The sequence below is a fragment of the Chiloscyllium plagiosum genome, unplaced genomic scaffold, assembly GCF_037043375.1.
Source record: "Chiloscyllium plagiosum isolate Xiang-an unplaced genomic scaffold, Cpla_swu_hap1 HiC_scaffold_18, whole genome shotgun sequence".
Taxonomy (NCBI): Eukaryota; Metazoa; Chordata; class Chondrichthyes; order Orectolobiformes; family Hemiscylliidae; genus Chiloscyllium; species Chiloscyllium plagiosum.
In genome coordinates this window covers 72106123-72130953 of record NW_028270156.1, presented here as the reverse complement: position 1 = coordinate 72130953, position 24831 = coordinate 72106123, and the positions used below count along the sequence as shown (strand labels likewise).

At 47.0% G+C, this 24831-nt stretch overlaps 1 protein-coding gene across 6 annotated transcripts in view; it reads right to left on the bottom strand.

Annotated features, from left to right (window-relative positions):
- LOC122557975 (tumor protein p53-inducible protein 11-like) overlaps positions 1-24831 on the bottom strand; it is a 194281-nt gene that overhangs the window by 3531 nt on the left and 165919 nt on the right. For all 6 annotated transcript variants that reach the window (XM_087996788.1, XM_087996786.1, XM_087996785.1 and 3 more), the window contains 4 exons: positions 15781-15839; positions 14300-14348; positions 9572-9668; positions 7886-7987 (listed from right to left, as the gene is read on the bottom strand). In XM_087996788.1, coding sequence (XP_087852914.1) covers positions 7886-7987; positions 9572-9668; positions 14300-14348; positions 15781-15839 — 307 coding nt within the window. The remainder of the gene's footprint in view (positions 1-7885; positions 7988-9571; positions 9669-14299; positions 14349-15780; positions 15840-24831) is intronic.

Sequence of the window (24831 nt, the reverse complement as noted above, 5' to 3'; positions counted from 1 at the left end):
GGAAATGTCTCACTGACAATGGGTCAGTGTTACACACACGGGGAGTGTCTCACTGACAATGGGTCAGTGTTACACACACAGGGAATGTCTCACTGACAATGGGTCAGTGTTACACACACGGGGAATGTCTCACTGACAATGGGTCAGTGTTACACACACGGGGAATGTCTCACTGACAATGGGTCAGTGTTACACACACGGGGAATGTCTCACTGACAATGGGTCAGTGTTACACACATGGGGAATGTCTCACTGACAATGGGTCAGTGTTACACACACGGGGAATGTCTCACTGACAATGGGTCAGTGTTACACACACGGGGAGTGTCTCACTGACAATGGGTCAGAGTTACACACACGGGGAGTGTCTCACTGACAATGGTTCAGTGTTACACACACGGGGAATGTCTCACTGACAATGGGTCAGAGTTACACACACGGGAAATGTCTCACTGACAATGGGTCAGTGTTACACACATGGGGAATGTCTCACTGACAATGGGTCAGTGTTACACACGCGGGGAATGTCTCACTGACAATGGGTCAGTGTTACACACACGGGGAATGTCTCACTGACAATGGGTCAGAGTTACACACACGGGAAATGTCTCACTGACAATGGGTCAGTGTTACACACACGGGGAGTGTCTCACTGACAATGGGTCAGTGTTACACACACGGGGAGTGTCTCACTGACAATGGGTCAGAGTTACACACACGGGGAATGTCTCACTGACAATGGGTCAGTGTTACACACACGGGGAATGTCTCACTGACAATGGGTCAGAGTTACACACACGGGGAATGTCTCACTGACAATGGTTCAGTGTTACACACACGGGGAGTGTCTCACTGACAATGGTTCAGTGTTACACACACGGGGAGTGTCTCACTGACAATGGGTCAGTGTTACACACACGGGAAATGTCTCACTGACAATGGGTCAGTGTTACACACACGGGAAATGTCTCACTGACAATGGGTCAGTGTTACACACACGGGGAGTGTCTCACTGACAATGGGTCAGAGTTACACACACGGAGAAAGTCTCACTGACAATGGGTCAGTGTTACACACACAGGGAATGTCTCACTGACAATGGGTCAGTGTTACACACATGGGGAATGTCTCACTGACAATGGGTCAGTGTTACACACAGGGGGAGTGTCTCACTGACAATGGGTCAGTGTTACACACACGGGGAGTGTCTCACTGACAATGGGTCAGTGTTACACACACGGGGAATGTCTCACTGACAATGGTTCTGTGTTACACACACGGGGAATGTCTCACTGACAATGGGTCAGTGTTACACACACCGGGAATGTCTCACTGACAATGGGTCAGTGTTACACACACGGGGAATGTCTCACTGACAATGGTTCTGTGTTACACACACAGGGAATGTCTCACTGACAATGGGTCAGTGTTACACACACGGGGAATGTCTCACTGACAATGGGTCAGTGTTACACACACGGGGAGTGTCTCACTGACAATAGGTCAGAGTTACACACACGGGGAATATCTCACTGACAATGGGTCAGTGTTACACACACGGGGAGTGTCTCACTGACAATGGGTCAGTGTTACACACACGGGGAATGTCTCACTGAAAATGGTTCAGTGTTACACACACGGGGAATGTCTCACTGACAATGGGTCAGTGTTACACACACGGGGAGTGTCTCACTGACAATGGGTCAGGGTTACACACACGGGGAGTGTCTCACTGAGAATGGGTCAGGGTTACACACACGGGGAGTGTCTCACTGACAATGGGTCAGTGTTACACACACGGGGAGTGTCTCACTGACAATGGGTCAGTGTTACACACACGGGGAGTGTCTCACTGACAATGGGTCAGTGTTACACACACGGGGAGTGTCTCACTGACAATGGGTCAGTGTTACACACACGGGGAGTGTCTCACTGACAATGGGTCAGGGTTACACACACGGGGAATGTCTCACTGACAATGGGTCAGTGTTACACACACGGGGAGTGTCTCACTGACAATGGGTCAGTGTTACACACACGGGGAGTGTCTCACTGACAATGGGTCAGTGTTACACACACGGGGAGTGTCTCACTGACAATGGGTCAGTGTTACACACATGGGGAATGTCTCACTGACAATGGGTCAGTGTTACACACACGGGGAGTGTCTCACTGACAATGGGTCAGGGTTACACACACGGGGAGTGTCTCACTGACAATGGCTCAGTGTTACACAATCCAGAATGTGTGATAGGTTGGAATGTGCCACAAGTTGTCATTCAGTCGACACAATGCCAGGCTTTTCACCTGTTTTGTGACAGCCCTGACTTTGCGTTCTGTCTCACTGAGTGTGATGAGCAGGTTGGTGATTGGGCTCTGATCGCAGTATGATCAGAGGCAGTAAGGGGTCTAACCCTGTGGCAGATTTTCAAATGCGGTTGGGCCTGGAGACAAGCATGGAGTGATTGCTCCCATTGGGTGTCACCCGAACCTAGAACATCATGCGACTTTCTAACGAAGGGTGTGAGGTTGGTGGATAACCCTGCAGAACGGTGGCACAGTGGTTAGCACTGCAGCCTCACAGCGCCAGAGACCCGGGTTCAATTCCCGCCTCAGGCGACTCTCTGTGTGGAGTTTGCACATTCTCCCCGTGTCTGCGTGGGTTTCCTCCGGGTGCTCCGGTTTCCTCCCACAATCCAAAAATGTGCAGGTTAGGTGAATTGGCCGAGCTAAATTGCCCGTAGTGTTAGGTGAGGGGTAAATGTAGGGGTATGTGTCTGGGTGGGTTGCGCTTCAGTGGGTCGGTGTGGACTTGTTGGGCCGAAGGGCCTGTTCCCACACTGTAAGCAATCTAATCTAAACTCTTCTGTGTTGATCACTGAGGGAAATAATGGGTTCATACACACACACACACACACCTCAGTGAGAGTTTAGAGTTAGTCATGATCAGGGACACAGATCCCCCATGACATGCTGGTCAACTCGTTTACAAAGTGGCATCATACAGCAGTGGCGAAAGTGAGGACTGCAGATGCTGGAGATCAGAGCTGAAAATGTGTTGCTGGGAAAGCGCAGCAGGTCAGGCAGCATCCAAGGAGCAGGAGAATCGACGTTTCGGGCATAAGCCCTTCTTCAGGAATGAAGATTCTCCTGCTCCTTGGATGCTGCCTGACCTGCTGCGCTTTCCCAGCAACACATTTTCAGCTCATACAGCAGTGGCACAGAGTGGGCATCACTGGCCTGAGAGAGGTTGGTATTCCTCACCAGGGAGAAAATACACTTTCCTCTTCTGTTTGAAAGCGGTGTCCCCTTATTTGTAAACTAGGAGCCCAATGCTTGCTGAGCTGGTCTATGATGTTGTGCTGTATGTTCCAGAAAAGGTGCAAGGCTGGAGGATAAGCTCCAGTAGTGCTGTTAATAATTTTTTAGATTAGATTAGATTACATTACAGTGTGGAAACAGGCCCTTCGGCCCAACAAGTCCACACCGACCCGCCGAAGCGCAACCCACCCATGCCCCTACATTTAGCCCTTACCTAACACTGCGGGCAATTTAGCATGGCCAATTCACCTAACCTGCTCATCTTTGGACTGTGGGAGGAAACCGGAGCACCCGGAGGAAACCCACGCAGACACGGGGAGAATGTGCAAACTCCACACAGTCAGTCACCTGAGGCGGGAATTGAACCCAGGTCTCAGGCGCTGCGAGGCAACAGTGCTAACCACTGTGCCACCGTGCCGCCCTAAAGAGCAGCATCACAAATTCTACGTTCACTGAGAAATGTGTCTGAGTAAACTGAAACAGTGATGCTGGCCACACAGCAGTGTGCTGGCTGGTAACGTAGACATCAGTAACTAAGAGTTTGGTACCACCTTCCGACTGTCTCACAGCAGCTCACAAACTGCCTGCCCACACTCCCTAGACCACCACTGCCACCTGGTGGCCAATCTTCACCACTGCCACAGCATGAGCTGATTCTATTCAATTCCAGACCTCACTTAGCTCAAACAGATTTTGTCCCTCTTGCATTCCGCACAGCAGACATCTCTTTACTCTCAAAGCCTGGGATCAGCTTCCGAAGAGTGTTTTTCTGCATGACCTCCTGGCCTTGCAAGATTTTTCAGTTTGCACAGTGCCGAGTGTCAGCTGTATGACCACAGCAGGTCGGTGCTCCCACACTGGGAGCTGTCGCCAATGCTGTCCCTTTGGCCCCTGGAGCAGAAAGAGTTAACGAAGGAGACCGAGTCACCCACTGCCCAACCACGCCCTGCTCCTGGAGGAAGCCCCGAGTGTAGACACCAAGCTCCAGGGAAATTGGGCTGGCATTGTTATGCACACAGAGATTCCCGGGATAATTTTCCAAAGGATTAGGATGGAGCAATTCCTCATTAGCTCCACACTTTCTGATAACTGCAGCTGTCTGCCCACAATCTGGCCAAGTGCCAGGGGGGGAGGAACAAACAGGACAGGCAGGAGGGCCCTGAGGAGGGAACAGGACAGGCAGGAGGGCCCTGAGGAGGAGGGAACAGGACAGGCAGGAGGGCCCTGAGGAGGAGGGAACAGGACAGGCAGGAGGGCCCTGAGGAGGAGGGAACAGGACAGGCAGTAGGGCCCTGAGGAGGAGGGAACAGGACAGGCAGGAGGGCCCTGAGGAGGAGGGAACAGGACAGGCAGTAGGGCCCTGAGGAGGAGGGAACAGGACAGGCAGGAGGGCCCTGAGGAGGAGGGAACAGGACAGGCAGTAGGACCCTGAGGAGGAGGGAACAGGACAGGCAGGAGGGCCCTGAGGAGGAGGGAACAGGACAGGCAGTAGGACCCTGAGATGGAGGAGGGAACAGACAGGCAGTAGGGCCCTGGGGAGGAGGGAACAGGACAGGCAGGAGGGCCCTGAGGAGGAAGGAACAGGACAGGCAGTAGGACCCTGAGGAGGAGGGAACAGGACAGGCAGGAGGGCCCTGAGGAGGAGGGAACAGGACAGGCAGTAGGGCCCTGAGGAGGACGGAACAGGACAGGCAGTAGGACCCTGAGGAGGACGGAACAGGACAGGCAGTAGGGCCCTGGGGAGGAGGGAACAGGACAGGCAGTAGGACCCTGGGGAGGAGGGAACAGGACAGGCAGTAGGGCCCTGAGGAGGAGGGAACAGGACAGGCAGGAGGGCCCTGAGGAGGAGGGAACAGGACAGGCAGTAGGGCCCTGAGGAGGACGGAACAGGACAGGCAGTAGGACCCTGAGGAGGACGGAACAGGACAGGCAGTAGGGCCCTGGGGAGGAGGGAACAGGACAGGCAGTAGGACCCTGGGGAGGAGGGAACAGGACAGGCAGTAGGGCCCTGAGGAGGAGGGAACAGGACAGGCACTAGGACCCTGAGGAGGGAACAGGACAGGCAGGAGGACCCTGAGGAGGAGGGAACAGGACAGGCAGTAGGGCCCTGAGGAGGACGGAACAGGACAGGCAGTAGGGCCCTGAGGAGGACGGAACAGGACAGGCAGTAGGGCCCTGAGGAGGACGGAACAGGACAGGAAGTAGGACCCTGAGGAGGAGGGAACAGGACAGGCAGTAGGGCCCTGAGGATAGGGAACAGGACAGGCAGTAGGACCCTGAGGAGGAGGGAACAGGACAGGCAGTAGGGCCCTGGGGAGGAGGGAACAGGACAGACAGTAGGGCCCTGAGGAGGAGGGAACAGGACAGGCAGGAGGGCCCTGGGGAGGAGGGAACAGGACAGGCAGTAGGACTCTGAGGAGGAGGGAACAGGACAGACAGTAGGACTCTGAGGAGGAGGGAACAGGACAGACAGTAGGGCCCTGAGGAGGAGGGAACAGGACAGGCAGTAGGACTCTGAGGAGGAGGGAACAGGACAGGCAGTAGGACCCTGAGGAGGAGGGAACAGGACAGACAGTAGGGCCCTAAGGATGAAGGGCAAAAAGTGGGGCAGTAGGACCCAATGTTGAGCACCACTTGGAGGAAGCAATGAGGATGATTGAGGTACATAGTATACTCTTGAGTGGGGGATTTCAATATCCACCAGTAAGAGTGGAAAGTTGCCCAAGCATGTCCTGCACATAAAAAGCTGGACAAATCCAACCTGGCTAATTACCGCCCCAGCAGTCTACTCTCCATCATCAGTAAAGTGATGGACGGTGTCACCAACAGGGCTATCAAGCAGCACCTGCTCAGCAATAACCTGCTCAGTGACACCCAGTTTGGGTTCCATCAGGGCCACCCAGCTCCTGACCTCATTACAGCCTTGGGTCAAACATGGACAAAAGAGCTGAATTCCAGAGGGTGAGGTGAGAGTGACAGCCCTTGACGTCAAAGCTGAGTTCAACTGAGGGTGGCATCAAGGAGCCCTAATAAAACTGGAATCAATGGGTATTAGGGGGCAAACTCTTACAGTCACATAGGAAGATGGTCATGGTTGCTGGAGGTCAATCAGCTCAGCTCCAGAACATTTCTGCAGGAGTTCCTCAGGGTAGTGTCCTAGGCCCAACCATCTTTAGCCGGTTCATCAATGAGCTTCCCTCCATCATAAAGTCAGAAATGGGGTTGTTCACCGATGATTGCACAATGTTCAGCACCATTCGTGACTCCTCAGATATTGAAGCAGTTAAATGTAACAAGATCTGGACAATATCCTCGCTTGGACTAATAAGTGGCAAGTAACATTCACACCAAACAAATGCTACACAATGCCCATCACCAATAAGAGACAATCTAACCACCATCTCTTCACATCCTGGGGTTTACCATTGATCAGAAACAGAACAGGGCTAGACATGTAAATACTGTGGCTACAAGAGCTGGTCAGAGGTTAGGAATACTGCAGCGAGTAACTCACCTACTGACTCCCCAAAGCCTGTCCACTATCTCCAAGGCACAATTCAGGAGTTTGATAGAATATTCCTCAAGGTTCTTAGGACATTTGACAGGGTCAATGCAGGGAGTTTGTTTCTCCTTATGGGAGAGTCCAGGACGAAAGGACATCATCTCAGAATAAGGAATCACTCAGTTAGGACAGAAGGAAGAGGAATTTTATTCTTTTGGACGATAGTCAATCTGTGAAATTGATAGAGGGACACGGTAGTTCAAGGCTGAGATGGACAGATGTTTCTTCGGGAAAGGGAATCAAGGATAACAGGAAAAAGGTAGGAAAGTGGAACTGAGGATGATCACACCAACCATAATCTCGCTGACTGATGGAGCAGACTCAATGGGCTGAATGGTCTACTTCTGCTCTTATGTCTTACGGTCTTTTGTCACTTCTCTGGATGGGTACAGCTCCAATAACACTCAAGGGGCTTGACACCATCCATAACAAAGCAGATCCACAAGCATCCACTCCCTCCACCATTGACGCTCAGTCGCAGCAGTGTATACTACCTACAAGGTGCCTGCCAAAAATTCACCAAAGGTCCTCAGGCAGCACCTTCCAAACCCATGACCACTTCCATCTGCAAGGACAAGGGCAGCACATACATGGGAACACCACCACTGTCTGCCAGCTCCCCTCTAAGCCACTCACCATCCTGGTCCTTAAATATATTGCTGTTCCTTCACTGTCGCTGGATCAATATCCCGGAATTCCCTCTTTAACAACATTGTGGGTCAACCCACAGCGAGTGGTCTGCAGTGGGTCAAGGAGGCAGCTCACCACCACCTTCTCAACGGGTACGAAATGCTGGCCCAGCCAGCGATGTCCGTGATTAATGTCGATGGGAGAGAGGATCGGAAGGGTAGTAGGTCTAGGAGGAGGAGAAAGAGAAGGGGCAGGACTCTGGATCAGGGAGGGGGACAGCAGGAACCTGATGGATCGGGGTGGGGGGGGGAGGGTAATGGAAGGGCAGCATTGGTCATTTCTTACAGTGATGCACTTTCATTGAGAACCCACCTATAAACTGCACTGAGAAATAAAAGGTCTCAGTGAGGAGCGTCCACCGCACGATCAACTTCTCGGCCATGTATAATGCGTGCCACATGATCAAGGAAATGCCTGCAGCAGAAAGGGAGGAGAACAGGGTCAGACTACAGGGCAGACACAGTGCCAGCCTCACAGGGCAGCCTCACTGTGGGATCTCCCACTGCCCTCTCTCCACCACACGATGACACCACACCCACCACCCCCTCTGCCCTTCATCCAGTCCCCGCAGAGTCCGTGTCTGCCCACCGGAGGGCGCAGGAGGGGTGAAGCTCCCTTCCCAGGAGTTATAATGATATGTTTCACACAGGAAACAGCAAGGAGGAGTGGGTAGGAGAAGGAGAGACTGGGAGAAGGACAGGGTGGGAGAGGTTTATGGAAGGAGGGGGGATATATAAGGAAAGAAAGGCTTAAGGAAGGGACTCTGGGGGCAAGTGAAGGCACAGCCACTGAGGATGAGCTGAAGGGAATGCAGAGACGAGACGGGCAAATTGGTGACCTGCTGAGAGGAGAGGGCGTGGAAAGTCCACTTGGTGCCAGTATCGCAGGCTGGTACAATGAGGGGCTCACACCAATAACCCGAGGTGTAACTGCAGCACACTGTCCCTCACCCAGAACCAGATATTGAACAACCAGCAGGGAGTAGCCTGGAGTGAACTGAGCTGGGTATGGCCCATATCAAACCTGCTCACAGACAAATCATCTCACAATGCAGGCGGTCTGTGTCTGCACAGGCTTTAAGGCGGCTCCCTATGCAATCATTAATAATAAAATTAAGATGGACTGTATTCTGGACAGCGTGTATGAGAGTTTGAAGGTGGCTTACTCCATTACAGAAGTGGGTTTAAGGTGGAATTCTCTTGGCACAATGGTGTGCAATGACGTAAAGGTGGACTGCTGCCTGTACAGTGTGTAGAACTAGTTTAAGGTGGACTGCTGCCTGTACAGTGTGTAGAACTAGTTTAAGGTGGACTGCTGCCTGTACAGTGTGTGGAACTAGTTTAAGGTGGACTGCTGCCTGTACAGTGTGTGGAACTAGTTTAAGGTGGACTGCTGCCTGTACAGTATGTAGAACTAGTTTAAGGTGGACTGCTGCCTGTACAGTGTGTAGAACTAGTTTAAGGTGGACTGCTGCCTGTACGGTAGATAGAACTAGTTTAAGGTGGACTGCTGCCTGTACAGTGTGTGGAACTAGTTTAAGGTGGACTGTTGCCTGTGCAGTAGGTAGAACTAGTTTAAGGTGGACTGCTGCCTGTACAGTGTGTGGAACTAGTTTAAGGTGGACTGCTGCCTGTACAGTGTGTGTGGAACTGATTTAAGTTGGACTGCTTTATGTGCAGTGTTTGCAGGGGGTTTAAGGTGGACTGCTGTCTGTTCAGTCTGGAGGCCAATCTTTGAGTAAGTGTAAGGTAGAAATTGCTGGATTTCAGATTACCAGTAACATACATGGAGAAAGTTTTAGTAAAATTCATTGAAATGTTCGATTGGCCACAAGCACAGGACAGGCTCAATAGGCAAATAGCCTACCCTACATCCAATCTGTCCATCTGAATTAAGGTGGACTGTACCTGTACAGTGTATGCAATAGGTTTAAGGTGGACTTCCGTTAGTAGAGTGCATGAAATGGGCTCTAGGGACACTGTTGTCAATGATACTTACTGAGAAGGGCCCCGCCATACAGTCTCACTGCCATTATGGTGCTGGACCCATCTTCATCAAAGACAGTTTCATATAGACGTTTGGGAAAGATGAGAGCCTGAAACAGAGATACAGGCACAGTCACTGCTCATAGTCAGCACAATATACCCAGCCAGACCTACACAAGATTGACAGAGAAAAGGACCTGTCACAGCCATGGAACAGGGAGACAGTGGTGACATGGGCACAAGGACAATACCAAATAAAAAGCGCAAAAACTGCGGATGCTGTAAGTTAGAAACAAAGCCAGAAATTGCTGGAAAAGCACAGCAGGTCTGGCTACACCTAGGAGAAGAAATCAGAGTTAACGTTTCGGGTCTGGTGACCCTTCCTCAGACCCTCAGTTGGGACCCACCACCTCCCTTAAATAAGGAGAACAAAAACTGCACATTGTGTTTGAGATGAAGTCTCACAAATGCCCTGTATAAACAGATACGGGATAGTATTCCATGTGCCCTCTTCTTTAGGGACAGTACCTGCAGACTGATTATTTTGCAACTCCTGCACTAAACACCTAAATCCCTCGGCACCTTCCACAGTCATTCTCCATTTAAATAACACTCACATTAGAAACTGAGAAAATAGGAGCAGGAGTAGGCCATTCGGCCCTTTAAGCTTGCCCAACCGTTCAATATGATCATGGCTGATCATGCAAGCTCAGTATCCCATTCCCATTTTCTCTCCATATCCCCTTGATCCCTGAGCTGCGAGGGCCACATCCAGCTCCCTATTGAGTATATCGAACAAACTGGCCCCAACTGCTTCCTGTTGGAGAGAATTCCACAAGTTCACAGCTCTCTGAGTGAAGAAATTCTCCCTCATCTCAGTTCTGAGTAGTTTACCCCTTATTCTTAGACTGTAACCCCCAGTTCTGGACTTCCCTAATATCAGGAATATTCTTCCAACATCTGGCCTGTCCAGTCCCATTACATGTCTCTGTGAGGACCCACCTTAATCTTCTAAATTCCAGTTAAATACAAGCCCAGTCGATCCAGTCTTTCCTCATGTCAGTCCTGCCATCCCGGGAATCAGGCTAGTGAACCTTCGCTGGACTCCAATAGCAAGAATGCCCTTCCTCAGACTAGCAGACTGAAACAGCACACAATACCCAAGACCCTGTATAACTGCAGCATGACATCCCCAGTCCAATACTCCAATCCTCTCGCTGTGAAGACCATTAGCTTTCCTCACTGCCTACTGTACCTGAGGAAGGGCTTATGCCCGAAACGTCGATTCTCCTGTTCCCTGGATGCTGCCTGACCTGCTGCGCTTTTCCAGCAACACATTTTCAGCCTACTGTACCTGTCTGCCAACCTTCAGCAACTGTGCCACCATGACACCCACATCACGTTGCATCTCACCCTTTCCGAAACTACTACCATTCAGATTATAATCTATCTTCCTGTTTTTTGCCACCGATGTGGATAACCTCACATTTATCCACACTATATTGCATTTGTCAAGTATTTGCCCACTCAGCCAGTCTGTCCGAGTCACCCTGCAGGCTCTTAGCATCCTCTTCACAGCTCACACTGCCACCCAGCCTTAGTGCCATCTGCAAATTTGGAAACATTGCATTCAATTCATCTACCCTCATTTCCCTCATCTAAGACACTGACACAAATCTTCTTATCCTTGTTGATATCTTGTCCCTACCCCAGCACCTTCCATTTTCTATAGTAACCATTGATCAAATGTCTCCTTGGAACTCTAAGTGTTGCGCGGTTTCAGGTTCCCCTTTCTGTGTTATTCCTTCAAGGAAGTCTGGTAAACTACTGCAAGATGATTTCCCTTTGATGAAATAATGATGACTCTCCCTGATTATCTTGAATTTCTCAAAGTGCACAACTATACTCTCTTTAATAGTTGATTCTAATACCTTCCCCATAACAGACATCAAGATAACGGGAAAACAGGGGTTATATTTGCTACTTTCCAGTTTAATGGAACCTATCCGGCATATAAGGAATTGCACCAATCACCTCATTAATAACCTTTGAGACTATGGGATGCAACCCACTTGGACTTGGGAGACTTGTCAGCCCTCAGTTTATTTAGCACCACTTCCCTCATGATTGGGATTTTGCTAGGTTCCTCTCTCTCCCTTCCACCCCCTATATTACTGGAAGATTTTTGAATCCTCTGTTGGGCACATCGAAACAAAATATTTGTTCATTCCATCCACTATTTCGTTATCATCCACTAGTAATTCCCCATTCTCACACTTCAAAAGACCAACACTCACTTCATGGACTCTTTTCCTTTTTAAGTACCTGCAGAAACTCTTGTTATCCATTTTTACATTTCTGGCCAGCTTGCTCTCCTTGTCTAATTTCTTCCTCCTTTTAACATTCTGTGCTGCTCTTTATATCTGACCAATTATCGGACTTGCTACTCATTATTACACAATGTTACCATTTTTCACTAAGTTTGACGTTTTCCCTATCTTCTTTAATGAGTTATGGATGGTGAGTCCTGTCTTTCTTTATAATAGGTGTGTACTTATTCTGAGCAATTCTAAATCTTCCATTAAGTCTCTCTATTGATCTATTCTCCCAGCCTTAAGCCAGTCCATTTCTGATAGCTCAGCTTTCACACCCAAATGGTTGCCTTTATTTAGGTTTAAAACATCTGTCTAAGCCCCAATCTTCTCCCTTTCAAAATGACATAAAATTTAGTCATACTGTAGCTGCTGATATCTGAACTCTGAAATCATTGCTCAATCCTGTCCCATTACTTAATACCAAGTCTAATATAACGTGTTCTCAGGTTGGTTCCAAAATATGATAATGTATTCTGTGAACTCCTCATCCAGATTATGGCTGCCATTCTGATTTTTTTCCAGTTTCTTTGTAGATTAAAGTTACCCATGATTACTGTCATCCTTTTATCACAAGCATCCGATATTTCTTTTTGGACACTTTCTTCCACACTTTGTGATTACTGTTAGGGGGTCTTTCAACCACTTACACTGTCCACCTCTTTCCCTTACTATACCTGCACCCAAACCAATTCTACAGATTTCCTAAAGCAAGATCCTATCTAACTAGTGTACCAATGCCATCCTTGGTTAATAGTGCAACCCCACCACCTATACCTAGCTTCACAGTCTTTTTGAATGCCTTATAACCTTCACTATTGAGCAGCTAATTCCTGTCATACTGGAGCCACATCTCTCTAATGGCTTTCAGACTGCCCTAATTTACTTTAAGGTATACCATCAATTTGTTTACTTTGTTATGAATGCTATACACGAGAGCCATTAGTTTTGACTTTTCATTACCTTCGTAACACTCATTGTGATTTTTGCTGTATTGCTAGTGTTTTATTTCCTCTCTACCCTCTTTGTTCCATTCTCCGACCCTCATTTTCCACATTATTACCCTGGCTCTAATGTTTGATGTACCACAAATTGCCACATTTGACCCTTTCCCTCCTCCACTGTTTTATTTAAAACCACCTCCATGTCCTTCGCTATGTGGTTTGCAAAAATAGCTTAACGAAGCATTAAACATAAGGAATCACAGCGCGGTTCTGGCAATAGACTGTCCCAATGGTACATCACCCACTTTCTCCAATTCTGGTACCTGTGGCCCATGAACCAGAACCCACTTTTCACACACACCATTCTTTAAACCACATTTTCATCTCTCTAATTTTAGGTACTCTTTGCGTGTGGTTCAGGCAATAGCACAGAAATTCTAACCTTTGAGGTTCTGCTTTTAAATGTAGCGCCTTTTCTCTGTTCAGAACCTGTTTCCTCATTGCCACTTATCTCATAGGTACCTATGTGTGCTACAACCCGTGGATCCTTTCCCTCCCATTGCCAAGTCCTGCCCTGAGAATGGTATCAATTTCCTATTACATATTTCTCCCATATTCTTTCTTACTTCCCCGACTTGAATGACTTGCTGCACCACAGTGCTACGGTCAGTTTGCACATCGAATCTGCAGCCTTACATTACTCTCATCCAGACAGCACCTCAAACCAGCGCAGGGGAAGCAGGAACGATCAAGGGTTTGAAAGAAATTGAATGGGCACTTGAGTAAGACAATGGTGCAGGTTGACAGGAATACATTGAGGTAATGGGATAGATGGAATTTCTTGAATGTGTGCTGTAATGTCTCAATGGCTAGGAGAGTCCCACAGTGCAGTTACCCCCAACGTCTAACCCACATCAATCAGCTGGACGTACAGCCGGACACAATTCAGCATTCTCTCCCTCCCCCTTCTCCTGGCAGATTCTGCCTTCAAATTCTCGGAAATTTTGGTTTCTCTGAGGGAGATATGTAACATCTGATCTGAGGCAAACAACCCATAAACTGACCCACTCACTGATATCGTTTGTGCTCCCAAATCTCTCCTGCGACGGTTGGTATTCCTAATTAGTATTCCCTACTCCGCTGGAAATATCCATCTTGCAAATGATTAGCTGGTGATTCATTTAGCAATTAACACTCTGAGTTAAATCCAACTGCAGCTGTGCTCCCCTCCTGTCTGACAACAATCCCAATGGAGACTATGGCATCTCGGCTGCAGTTTTTTTCCAGCCTGGCCAGGTCAATGTGAATGAGGGATTACAGTCTGGGGTCCTCCAATAAAACACAGGGTCTAAACTCGTCACCCCCTTCCTCCACACTGTATCATTGCTTCATGCAGTGAGTAATGTTAAACAAGTGGACACTCACCGTTACGCCAACAACACTGAACATGATGGCTGACACCACTTGCCATATCCTATAGAGAATCAAACAGAGCGATTAGTACGCCCATAGTGACAGGTTCAGAGGCAGTCTCACACAACATGAAAAACACGCGGCAACATACAAACAGGAACTACATAACTAGTGAGAGACAAACATAAGCAGTGAAATACAGTCACACACAGTGAAATACAGGCCATAACATGGAATCATGTACATGCAATAACATGTACACACACAATGATACACACATAATATACACATGACGCACACATATACAATAACACACACATACAATGACACACACACACACACACCATGACACACACATACAATAACACAATGACACACACACACAATGACACGCATAGTATACAATAACACACACAAGCAATGACATATGCATATACAATGACACACATGCAATAAAACACACAATGACACATATACACACATACAATAACACGCACACAATGACACACACACATACAATAATACACACAATGATAAACACCCAATGCCACACATATAATGGCACAATGACAATGACACACAAACACACCCTCTTCCTGAGTGCTGTGGATACTACACGGACTATGTTATCTGGGCCTGTAGGAGGGAGTGTGCTGCTCAATGTACAACACAGCTTCACTTGACCACTTCTTTCAGAAATTACATTATATTTTGAAATAATTATATTTCATTCAAGTTTTTTCAATAAAAGACTATTGTACGTGGTTATTGATTCCTGAAGAAGGGCTTTTGCCTCAAACATTGGCTCTCCTGCTCCTCGGATGCTGCCTGACCTGCTGTGCTTTTCCAGCACCACACTCTCGACTCTGATCTCCAGCATCTGCAGTCCCTCACTTTCGCATACTTGGTTATTGTGCCTCGTATGCTTCAAAATCACTCAAGATGTCCCTCTCCAAATGTATTCCAAAATTAAAACAGCAGAACACAAGGGAGTAGTTTGTATAGACAGCATCTGTGTATACAAACACCCTATACCCAAGTCAGTGAGACTGATGAGGCCTAACTCACACAATATGAGATTCTCCTCCCTCTTGACCTCATTCTGGTCCCCTTACCCACACGCCCCTCCATTCTCCCCCTTCCCACCTCTTCACATTCCCCCAGCTGTACCCTTTCTCTCCTCACCTTCTCCCCATTTTCCTCTTCCACTCCTCCACCTTCTCTCCATCCCTTCCTCTGCCTCTTCCCTCCCCTCCTCATCCTCCCTACTCCCCCCTCTCCATTCCCCCGCTCCCCACAATCCCTCACGACCGGGGTAACTGGTGACACTGGACGTTTTTGACAAACCTGGGACCAGCAGAGTGATAAGACTGGTAAGGACAGTGACCAACCTTGTCCATTGTCTCAGACAGTGGGACCACTGCTCAATACCATTATCACTGTGGTAATACTTGTTAATTAATCATATATTATTTTAACATTAGACATTGTACCTGAGACCCAAAGGCTCTCGCATGGTGAATTTCATTTCATTTCCCAGCACTTGACTAATCTGAAAAAAAAAGAGAGATGAGGATGAAGCAATTGCAGAAGCCTCCAAAGGATGAGGGTTAAATCTGTGCAAGTCCATCAGTCAACATGCTTGCTTTGTGAATCTGTCCCTCCAGCCGTAAAAGATGCCAGTCACTCGCTCTTTAAAACATATTACTTGTGTTCATGCGTGTGTCTGATGTTTGATTTTCATTACCTTGTTCTCAGGTTAGTCAGTAATAAAATTACCCTTCTTTTCACTCAAGAAACTGGATCCTCCATTTTGTAATGAACTACATTTTAATGGAAGTTATTGGCACCGGGCTTGGTCCTGACTAGGTACTGTTTTAGAAGATGAGTGTTCTGAAGGGATTAACGTACATGTCCCTTTGTTTATATCCACCTAATTCTTTACTAGTGTCTCTATCACAACCTCTGGATGGAGACTAGGAGTTCTATGCATACAGTCATAGAGATGTACAGCAGGGAAACAGACCCTTCGGTCCAAGTGTCCATGCCGACCAGCTATCCTAAATTAATCTAGTCCCATTTTCTACGCTCCAGAGGGAGCAGATAGACTGATACCAGCTTCCCGTAGGTCCTAGGGTAGGAAGGATGTTGCTAAAATTGAGAGGCTTCAGAAAAGATTTATATGGGTGCTGCCAGGGTTGGAGGATTTGAGCCATGGAGAGAGGCTGAATCGGCTGGGACTATTTTCTCTGGAGACTATAGTCTCCAAGCTATGTGGACTATAACCTGATATCATGTGACTTCTGACGTTATAGGGATTTATAAAATCATGAGGGGCATGGATAGGGTGAACAGTAAAGGTCTTTTCTGCAGGAGACGGGAATCTAAAATTAGAGGGCATAAGTCTAAGGTGAGAGGGGAAAGACTTAAAAGGGACCTAAGGGGCAACTTTTTTACACAGAGGGTGGTGTGTGTATGGAACGAGCTGCCAGAGGAAGTGGTGGAGGCTGGTATAATTACAACATTTAAAAGGCATCTGGATGGGTATATGAATAGGAAGGGTTTAGAGGGATTTGGTCCAAACGCTGGCAAATGGGACTAGATTCATTTACAATATCTGGACAGCATGGACAAGTTGGAGCAAAGGATCTGTTTCTGTGCTGTACATTTCTATGACTCTATGGTAAACACTGTTGCAATCAGGTGAGGAAGCAGAATTATCTCCCCTCTTCTTAATCTTCCTCATTCAGTTACAAAATTTGTTTTTCATTTCTTTCTGACATGCAGTGATCATACATGAATTAAAATTTAGTTCACCAGAAAATGAAGGATCCAATTACCAAGTTTTTCTTAAGTGAAATGAAGCGAATGTTCCTTACTGACTAACCCAAGGGATACAATATTGGAAATCCAGCATCAAGTACACACAAAAACATTAGGCAATTAGAGTCTTTGGGGATCTTGAGGTATTAGATTCTTAACCTGGGACTATAGATAAATGGTTGACTCGTTTCTTTAGCTGTAGCAGAATCTGTGGATAACTTTGAATTCTTGGTCAATGTTATTTCACCAGTTTGCTTTTACACCAGGTATTGTGTTCTGAGATGATGAATGAAACTGGTAGAGAAGGAGAGAGTTCTAGCGCTTATTATCACAGGTTATTTGTTATTTCCTTCTTTCTGCTCTGCTGCTCAGAAACAATTATTGAAATATGGTTCAACATGTAATCCTGAGTCTAGCTTCATTGCCTTCCCAAGGTTTCCAGTTAAGATGTGAGCCCTCTCTCTCCCAAAATGTGCAATTATCATATAAATTAAACAGAAGATGTAAATTTAGTTTAAGCAATAAAAAGGAGAAATCAGAGTTAACATTTTATGTCCAGTGAAATTTCAGAACCCTCAAAAAACCTTCAGCTACATACTATAAGGTACCACAATGGGCAACTCAGAAAACACCACAGATACCAAGTCTCTCTGGGCACTGGGCTGGTTCTTATTGGGCATCAGGTCTTTGCCAGCATTGTCTGAAGGTGTGTCCACACACACATACACCACTCTGCACGCACCCCCTGTCAAACCCTGTCTGCATGTAAAAATGTGTCTTTTGATGTGTATATTTGAGACAGACTATCAATGTTTCCTGAGTGTGTTTACAAGCCGCAATTAATCTTGGTCTGGATTTGATGGATCGTTGCTTTTTTGAGTGTGTCTGATAATTGTGGTTGACTGTTTACTTTTATTCACAAAGCTCTGGTGAGTTTTGGAGTTGACTGATGACTTGGTTCCAGCATGCTCGCTTCCCTCGCTTCCCTTGCCAGCAGAAAGCAATTTGCTCTCGACCGTGCTCGCTCAGTGCTCCTGCCGTGCGGACAAGTGCATCTATTCGACTTCCCTCTGTCAGCAAGCAGCATGACTCACTCGTCAATAAGCACAGGCCAGGCTTGCTGTCACTCAAGCACACCAAGTCCTGTGGGACTTCAAGCCCTGGGGACTCAGGCTTCAATTAAACTGTCAAAGGTGCTGTTTCATTCAGTGCAATCAAAAAACAGAAGGCAGTGGGCTAAAATCCAGCTTCGTCCACACGCTGCAGGAGAATGGGATTATTATGCGGGGTTTCAAAAGGCTGAATTTTCAATGTTTCTTTTCCTTGTATGAATGGAGAGGATTGAAAAGGCTGCCTGGCGAACAGACTGGGACAGCAGCAAGCTTTGTCCTGACTCACATCAGGGCTATTTCTGTTCAAACTCTTCTCAATGTGGGAATGTAGACAGAGAGGGACATAACTGCAATTCAACAGAAGTGGCTGTCTTGACTTGGTGACAGGGTAAGGGTCCTGAGGGTTAGTCCTTCTCATTTGAAGGTTGACTGGATCAGAATGTCAAAGATTTATGTAATTTAAGAATGCTCCAATGATTACGAGGGGCGTGTTAAGCGAACAAGGCAAAAATGAGGACTGCAGATGCTGGAAACAAGAGTTTAGATCAGAGTGGTGCCGGAAAAGCATCCGAGGTGCAGGAAAATCGACCTTTCGGGCAAAAGCCCTTCATCACGCCAACATGCTGGGGCTGGGGGAGCTTCTTACCCACAGGGTATTTGGATGTCAGTTATGGTACCCGACAGATCACAGTCAGAAACCTGGCTTGACTGATTGCTTGTTGGTTTTTGTCGGTTTGGTGTCTCACTGGAATATAAACACGCAATGCCTCACATTTTGTTTTAACAGTATAATAAATTGTGAAGAAAAGAAATCATAAAATAGACCAAGCCACTTACTTATGACACAAAGAATTTCAAACATACAGCAAAGTATAATCCCATTAATCCTTCATAAACAAAGAAAAAAGTGTTTGTATAGGAATCCGGACACCCAAAACATAGAACATAGAACATAGAAGAATACAGCGCAGTACAGGCCCTTTGGCCCTCGATGTTGCGCCGATCCAAGCCCACCTAACCTATACTAGCCCACTATCCTCCATATACCTATCCAATGCCCGCTTAAATGCCCATAAAGAGGGAGAGTCCACCACTGCTACTGGCAGGGCATTCCATGACTCGCTGAGTGAAGAACCTACCCCTAACTTCAGTCCTATATCTACCCCCCCTTAATTTAAAGCTATGCCCCCTTGTAATACCCGACTCCATACGCGGGAAAAGGTTCACACTGTCAACCCTATCTAACCCCCTAATCATCTTGTACACCTCAATCAAGTCACCCCTAAACCTTCTTTTCTCTAATGAAAACAGCCCCAAGTGTCTCAGACTTTCCTCATACGATCTTCCTTCCATACCAGGCAACATCCTGGTAAACCTCCTCTGCACCCGTTCCAGTGCCTCCACATCCTTCCTATAGTATGGCGATAAAACCTCACTTGTAACACAACCTCACACAACAGATCCTGCATCTCATGTTTTGCTGGGTTGAAGTCACTTGTAATCATAAGACCATCAGGTATAGGAGCAGAATTAGGCCATTTGGCCCATCGGGTCTGTTCTGCCATTCAGTCATGGCTGATATGTTTCTCAACACAACTCTCCCCTGCCTTCTCCTGTAACCCTTGATCCCCTCACTAATCAAGAACCTATCGATCTCTGTCTTTATACATTCAATGACTTGGCCTCCACAGCCTTCTGCTGCAATGGGTTCCACAGGTTCACCCACCCTCTGGCTGAAGAAACTCCTCCTCATCCCAGTTCGAAAAGGTCGCCCCTTCACTCAAGTCCCAGTTTCTCCTACTTATTGGAAACATCTTCACCACATCCACTCTATCTAGGCTTCTCAGTATTCGGTAAGTTTCAATGAGGTCACCCCCCCCCCCACTTCCTTTTAAATTCCAAGTATCCAGAGTCTTCAACCACTCCTCGTATAACATGCCCTTCATTCTCAGGATCTTGTGGTAAACATCCTCTGGACCCACTCCAATGCCTGCAATTCCTTCCTTAGATACGTGGCCAAAAACTGCAGACTATATTTCAAATGTAGCCTGACCAGAGTCTTATACAGCCTCAGCAGTACACCTCTGCATTTGTACTCTAGCCCTCTTGAAATGATTGCTAACATTGCATTTGCCTTCCTAACTGCTAAATGAATCTTAGCATGTTAACCTTAACTAAGACTCCCAAGTCACTTTGCGCTTCAGATTTTGAAGCCTTCCATGCTTAGAAAATAGTCGATGCCTCTATTCTTCCTACTGAGGTATATAACCTCACACTTTCCCACATTGTATTCCATCTGCCACTTCTTTGTCCACTAGGACCCTCCAGCCACACGGAATCAATGCCAATTTCACCAGTTTCCTTATCTCCTCTCCACCACCTTATCCCAGAATCTAACCCTCCAACTCAGCACTTCCCTCTTCATCAGTCGTATCTGTCCATCTTCCCTTCCAACCTATCCACTTCATCCTCCGCTCCCACCATCAGTCCCCACCTTCATCTACCTATCATATTCCTAGCTACTTTCCCTCCAGCCCCACCTCCCTTCCATTTATCTCTCAGCCCCTTTGTGCTCCCTCCCCACATTCCTGATGAAGAGCTTATGCTCGAAACGTCGACCCTCCTCCTTGAATGCTGCCTGACCTGCTCTATTTTTCCAGCGCTACACTTTTTGACTCTGATCTCCAGTCCTCACTTTCTCCGAGTCGTTCTGCAGCTTCCCCACCTCAACACTTTACCTGTCCCTCCACCTACTTCTGCAAACTTAGCAACAATATCATCAGTTCCTTCATCCACATTGTTAATGTATAATATGAATGGCAGTGGTACCAACACTGACCCCTGTGGAACTTCACTAGTCACTGGCTGTCATCCTGAAAAAGACCCCTTTATCCCTTGTCTCTGTCTTCTGCCAGCGGCCAATCCTTCATCCATGCCAGTACCTTACCCATAACACCATGGACTCATCTTATTTAGGAGCCTCCAGAGCACCACCTTGTCAAAGACCTTCTGGAAATCCGAATGGATCATGTCGACTGGCTCTCCTTTGTCTAAATTGCTCGTTACCTGCTCAAAAAATTCTAACATTCAAGTAGTTCAACTATCTTTAACGTTTTGACCAGAACTGCACATAGCTTCTTTGGAGGGTCAGTATGGACTCAATGGGCCAAATGGTCTGCTTCCACATTGTAGGGATTCTCTGATTCTATGTTGTACGTATTCCTCTGAAGGTGCTCGGCAATCCATAGTTTGGTCCTCCTGTATGGTTAGACCAACCTGCTGTGGAGAAAGCAGCACACTGCCAACACCTGTGTTTCTGGCACATAGGGATAGATGGGGTGAGCCTTGGAACTGGGAAGGTTGCAGAATAGAGCATGTTGGACAGAGTGGGTGAAGAGGGTGAACAGTCAGCTAAAGTGAGCAACGTCGGGTTCAAAGCATACTGTCCACACATGGGTCCATTTCAGAGTGCAGACTGGCACAGTCTATATGGAACTTGGAGGCCACCTATGACACTTCAATTAGTCCCAGGGGAAGGGATATCAGACAATCCCCTTGACACCATATGTAAACAAGGGATGGCCAAACTGCCAAGCTGAGCCATGTCCCAACATTGGGCACCCAACATGAACATTGAATATATAATCACAAGTTTGCTCCTTCCTACAGCAAGGTTTCAAATTCCTTGTGACTCTTACCATGAGGCACATTTAGAAATGGCATTCTCAAAGAAAACAACAATGGGGTGCATTTGCAGATGAGGTGAAACCACTATAGAGTGGTGGTGTTCCCACTTATGTGGTACCCTTGTCCTTCTGGATAGAAGTGGTTGCAGGTTTGGAAGGTGCTATTTCAGGATGTTCGGTGTTTGAGTCTCTCCTTCTTTCAAACCTGATGCAAATGCTGATTTGGTCGCTGTCTCCAATTAAGTCAGAAACATTCTACCAATAGGCCATCGGGGCAACTGATGGCATCAGTTTACAGGTTTCTGGTTTTAGGTTTTATTTTGGGGAAAATCTAGAAAACCCAAAGGCCAGCAGCTTTTTTCCTACATATAAACAGGAAGGCTGGAGAAACTCAGCAGTCTGGCAACATGTAAGGAGAGGGAAACAAAGTTAATGTATATTTCCTGTAACGGTTTTAATGGCTGCCACAAACAAACGGGTAATGTTTCGCTTCTGATCACACACATGCATAAAAGTGTCAGTTTCATTTCTTATGCACTGAACATCGGAGGTACAGGTCATATGATTACTACTAGTTAGCTTGTATACTATATGCAGGTAAATTACTCCAAACACTTCCCCTTTCATAAAAAAAATGCATGCACTATCATAGAAGTATATATCTGAAAAATAAACACTGGTGCCATGAAGGTGCTTGTGTTAAGTCATGTTAATGGTAGTGGAGTTAGGTAGGAATGTTTTATCTGTGATATTGATCGTGTCTCCATGATGACCAGGAACTTCCTCCCTAGCCCACTTTGAGCTGCTGCAGGGTCGCTGATGATCAGAATAGCTTGCCCCATCACAGAATTTCTCTCAGGGACACGTCCAGCATCCTAAACTGGCATTGTAATCACACAGGAAACGGGCAAAAAAGCAAGACGATAAAACTGGTGCACATGCGCCCTTCCACTGAGGTACCATGGACAAACGTACCAACCTAGGACTCATTTTCCCTCATTTCATCCTGCCCGTATACAATTCATCATCTGTAGTCATTATGATACTGTCACTGGCATACAATGCTGTCCTAAAGGGGTAACTGTTATAAGTCACATGCACACATAAAGGTGTCAGTTTCGTTTCATTTGGGACTGCGCCTTCCTATGAACACTGCTGTTTGGCTGAGCCCAGATGCAGTCTGCTGTGATAAAGTGCCAGCTGCATGAGTGGCACTGTTTAAACTCAGAGTGCATTATCATTAGCTCACTACCACATTGCTGTTTGTGGGATCTCACTGTGCACCCATTATCTGCTGCCTTTGTTAACTTACAACACTGACAACCCTTCAAAAGTGCTTGAAGGTTTTGAAAGGTGCTATAAAAAAAATGTTCTTGCTTCCCGTCCCTAAAACTGTAAGACCTCTGTTTGAATGGACAGATTAGTGGGGCACTATGTATAAGTTGCTCTGTACTGAAAAAACACTGAACCTTTCTACATCATGGGGTGATCTCTGCTCGTGTTAAAGAAAGTCGGACCCCATTTGTTAAAACAGCAGCATGTGACAACGTTACATTGTACAGCCATGTGTATATAGCTTGTGCAAAACACTCATTGTGCAGATTAATGCCTGTACAAAAAGGGCTTTGTGCAGATCGTGCTGCAGTTTAAAATCAGTATTGAATGGATTCGTGTGTGCATTAAGAGAGCTGTGTGTGTGAGCCTGGCCTCACAGTGAAGGGATATTTTACCGACCCATGTCTGTATTCAAGGTAGACTGTATGAACCTGGATGGATATCAAAGGGACAGTATAGTACTGTGCATTCAGATCCAGAAAAAGGCCTGCTGCCAGAACTCTGTGTCAGCACTGCCTGACACCAGCTCAGAAATGACATAGTTTGTTTTTATTAATGGCACGTGGGTGTTGCTGGCTGGGTCAGCATGTACTGACTGTCCCTAGCTGCCCTTGAGAAGGTGGTGGTGAGCTGTCAGTTAGGTAAAACCACAATATTGTTGACCATGATGTGGAGGAGCCGGTGTTGGACTGAGGTGGACAAAGTTAAAATCACACAACACCAGGTTATAGTCCAACAGGTTTATCTGGAAGCACTAGCTTTCAGAGTGCCGCTCCTTCATCAGGTAGCTGTCCTCCGAAAGCTAGTGCTTCCAAATAAACCCGTTGGACTATAACCTGGTGTTGTGTGATTTTTAACTTTGTTCACAACATTGTTAGGGAGGGGATTCCAGGCGTTTGACCCAGTGACACTGAACGAACGGTGATATATTTCCAAGTCAGGATGGCGAGTGGCTTAGAGGGGGAACTTTCAGGTGGTGGTGTCCCATGTATGTGGTACCCTTGACCTTCTAGATAGAAATGTTTGTGGGATTGGAAGGTGCTGTCTGAGGATCTTTGGTTGTTTGAGTTTATTCTTCTTTCAAAACTGATGCAAATGCAGACTTGGTCGCTGTCTCCAATTAAGTCAAAAACATTCTACCAATAGGCCAGTGGGGCACCTGATGACATCAGTTTACAGGTTTCTGGTGAATATTTTTAGGTTTTATTTTGAGGAAAATCTAGAAAATCCAAAGGCCAGCAGCTTTTTTCTTACATAAATAGGATACACTGGAGAAATTCAGCAGTCCGGCAGCATCTAAGGAGAGGGAAACAAAGTTAATGCCTTGGGTCCAATGTGACGCTTTTTTTTAGATTACTTACAGTGTGGAAACAGGCCCTTCGGCCCAACACGTCCACACCGACCTGCCGAAGCGCAACCCACCCGGACCCATTCCACAACATTTACGTCTTCACCTAACACTATGGGCAACTTAGCTTGGCCAATTCACCTAACCTGCACATTTTTGGATTGTGGGAGGAAGCCGGAGCACCCGGAGGAAACCCAAGCAGACACGGGGAGAATGTGGAAACTCCACACAGAGAGTTGC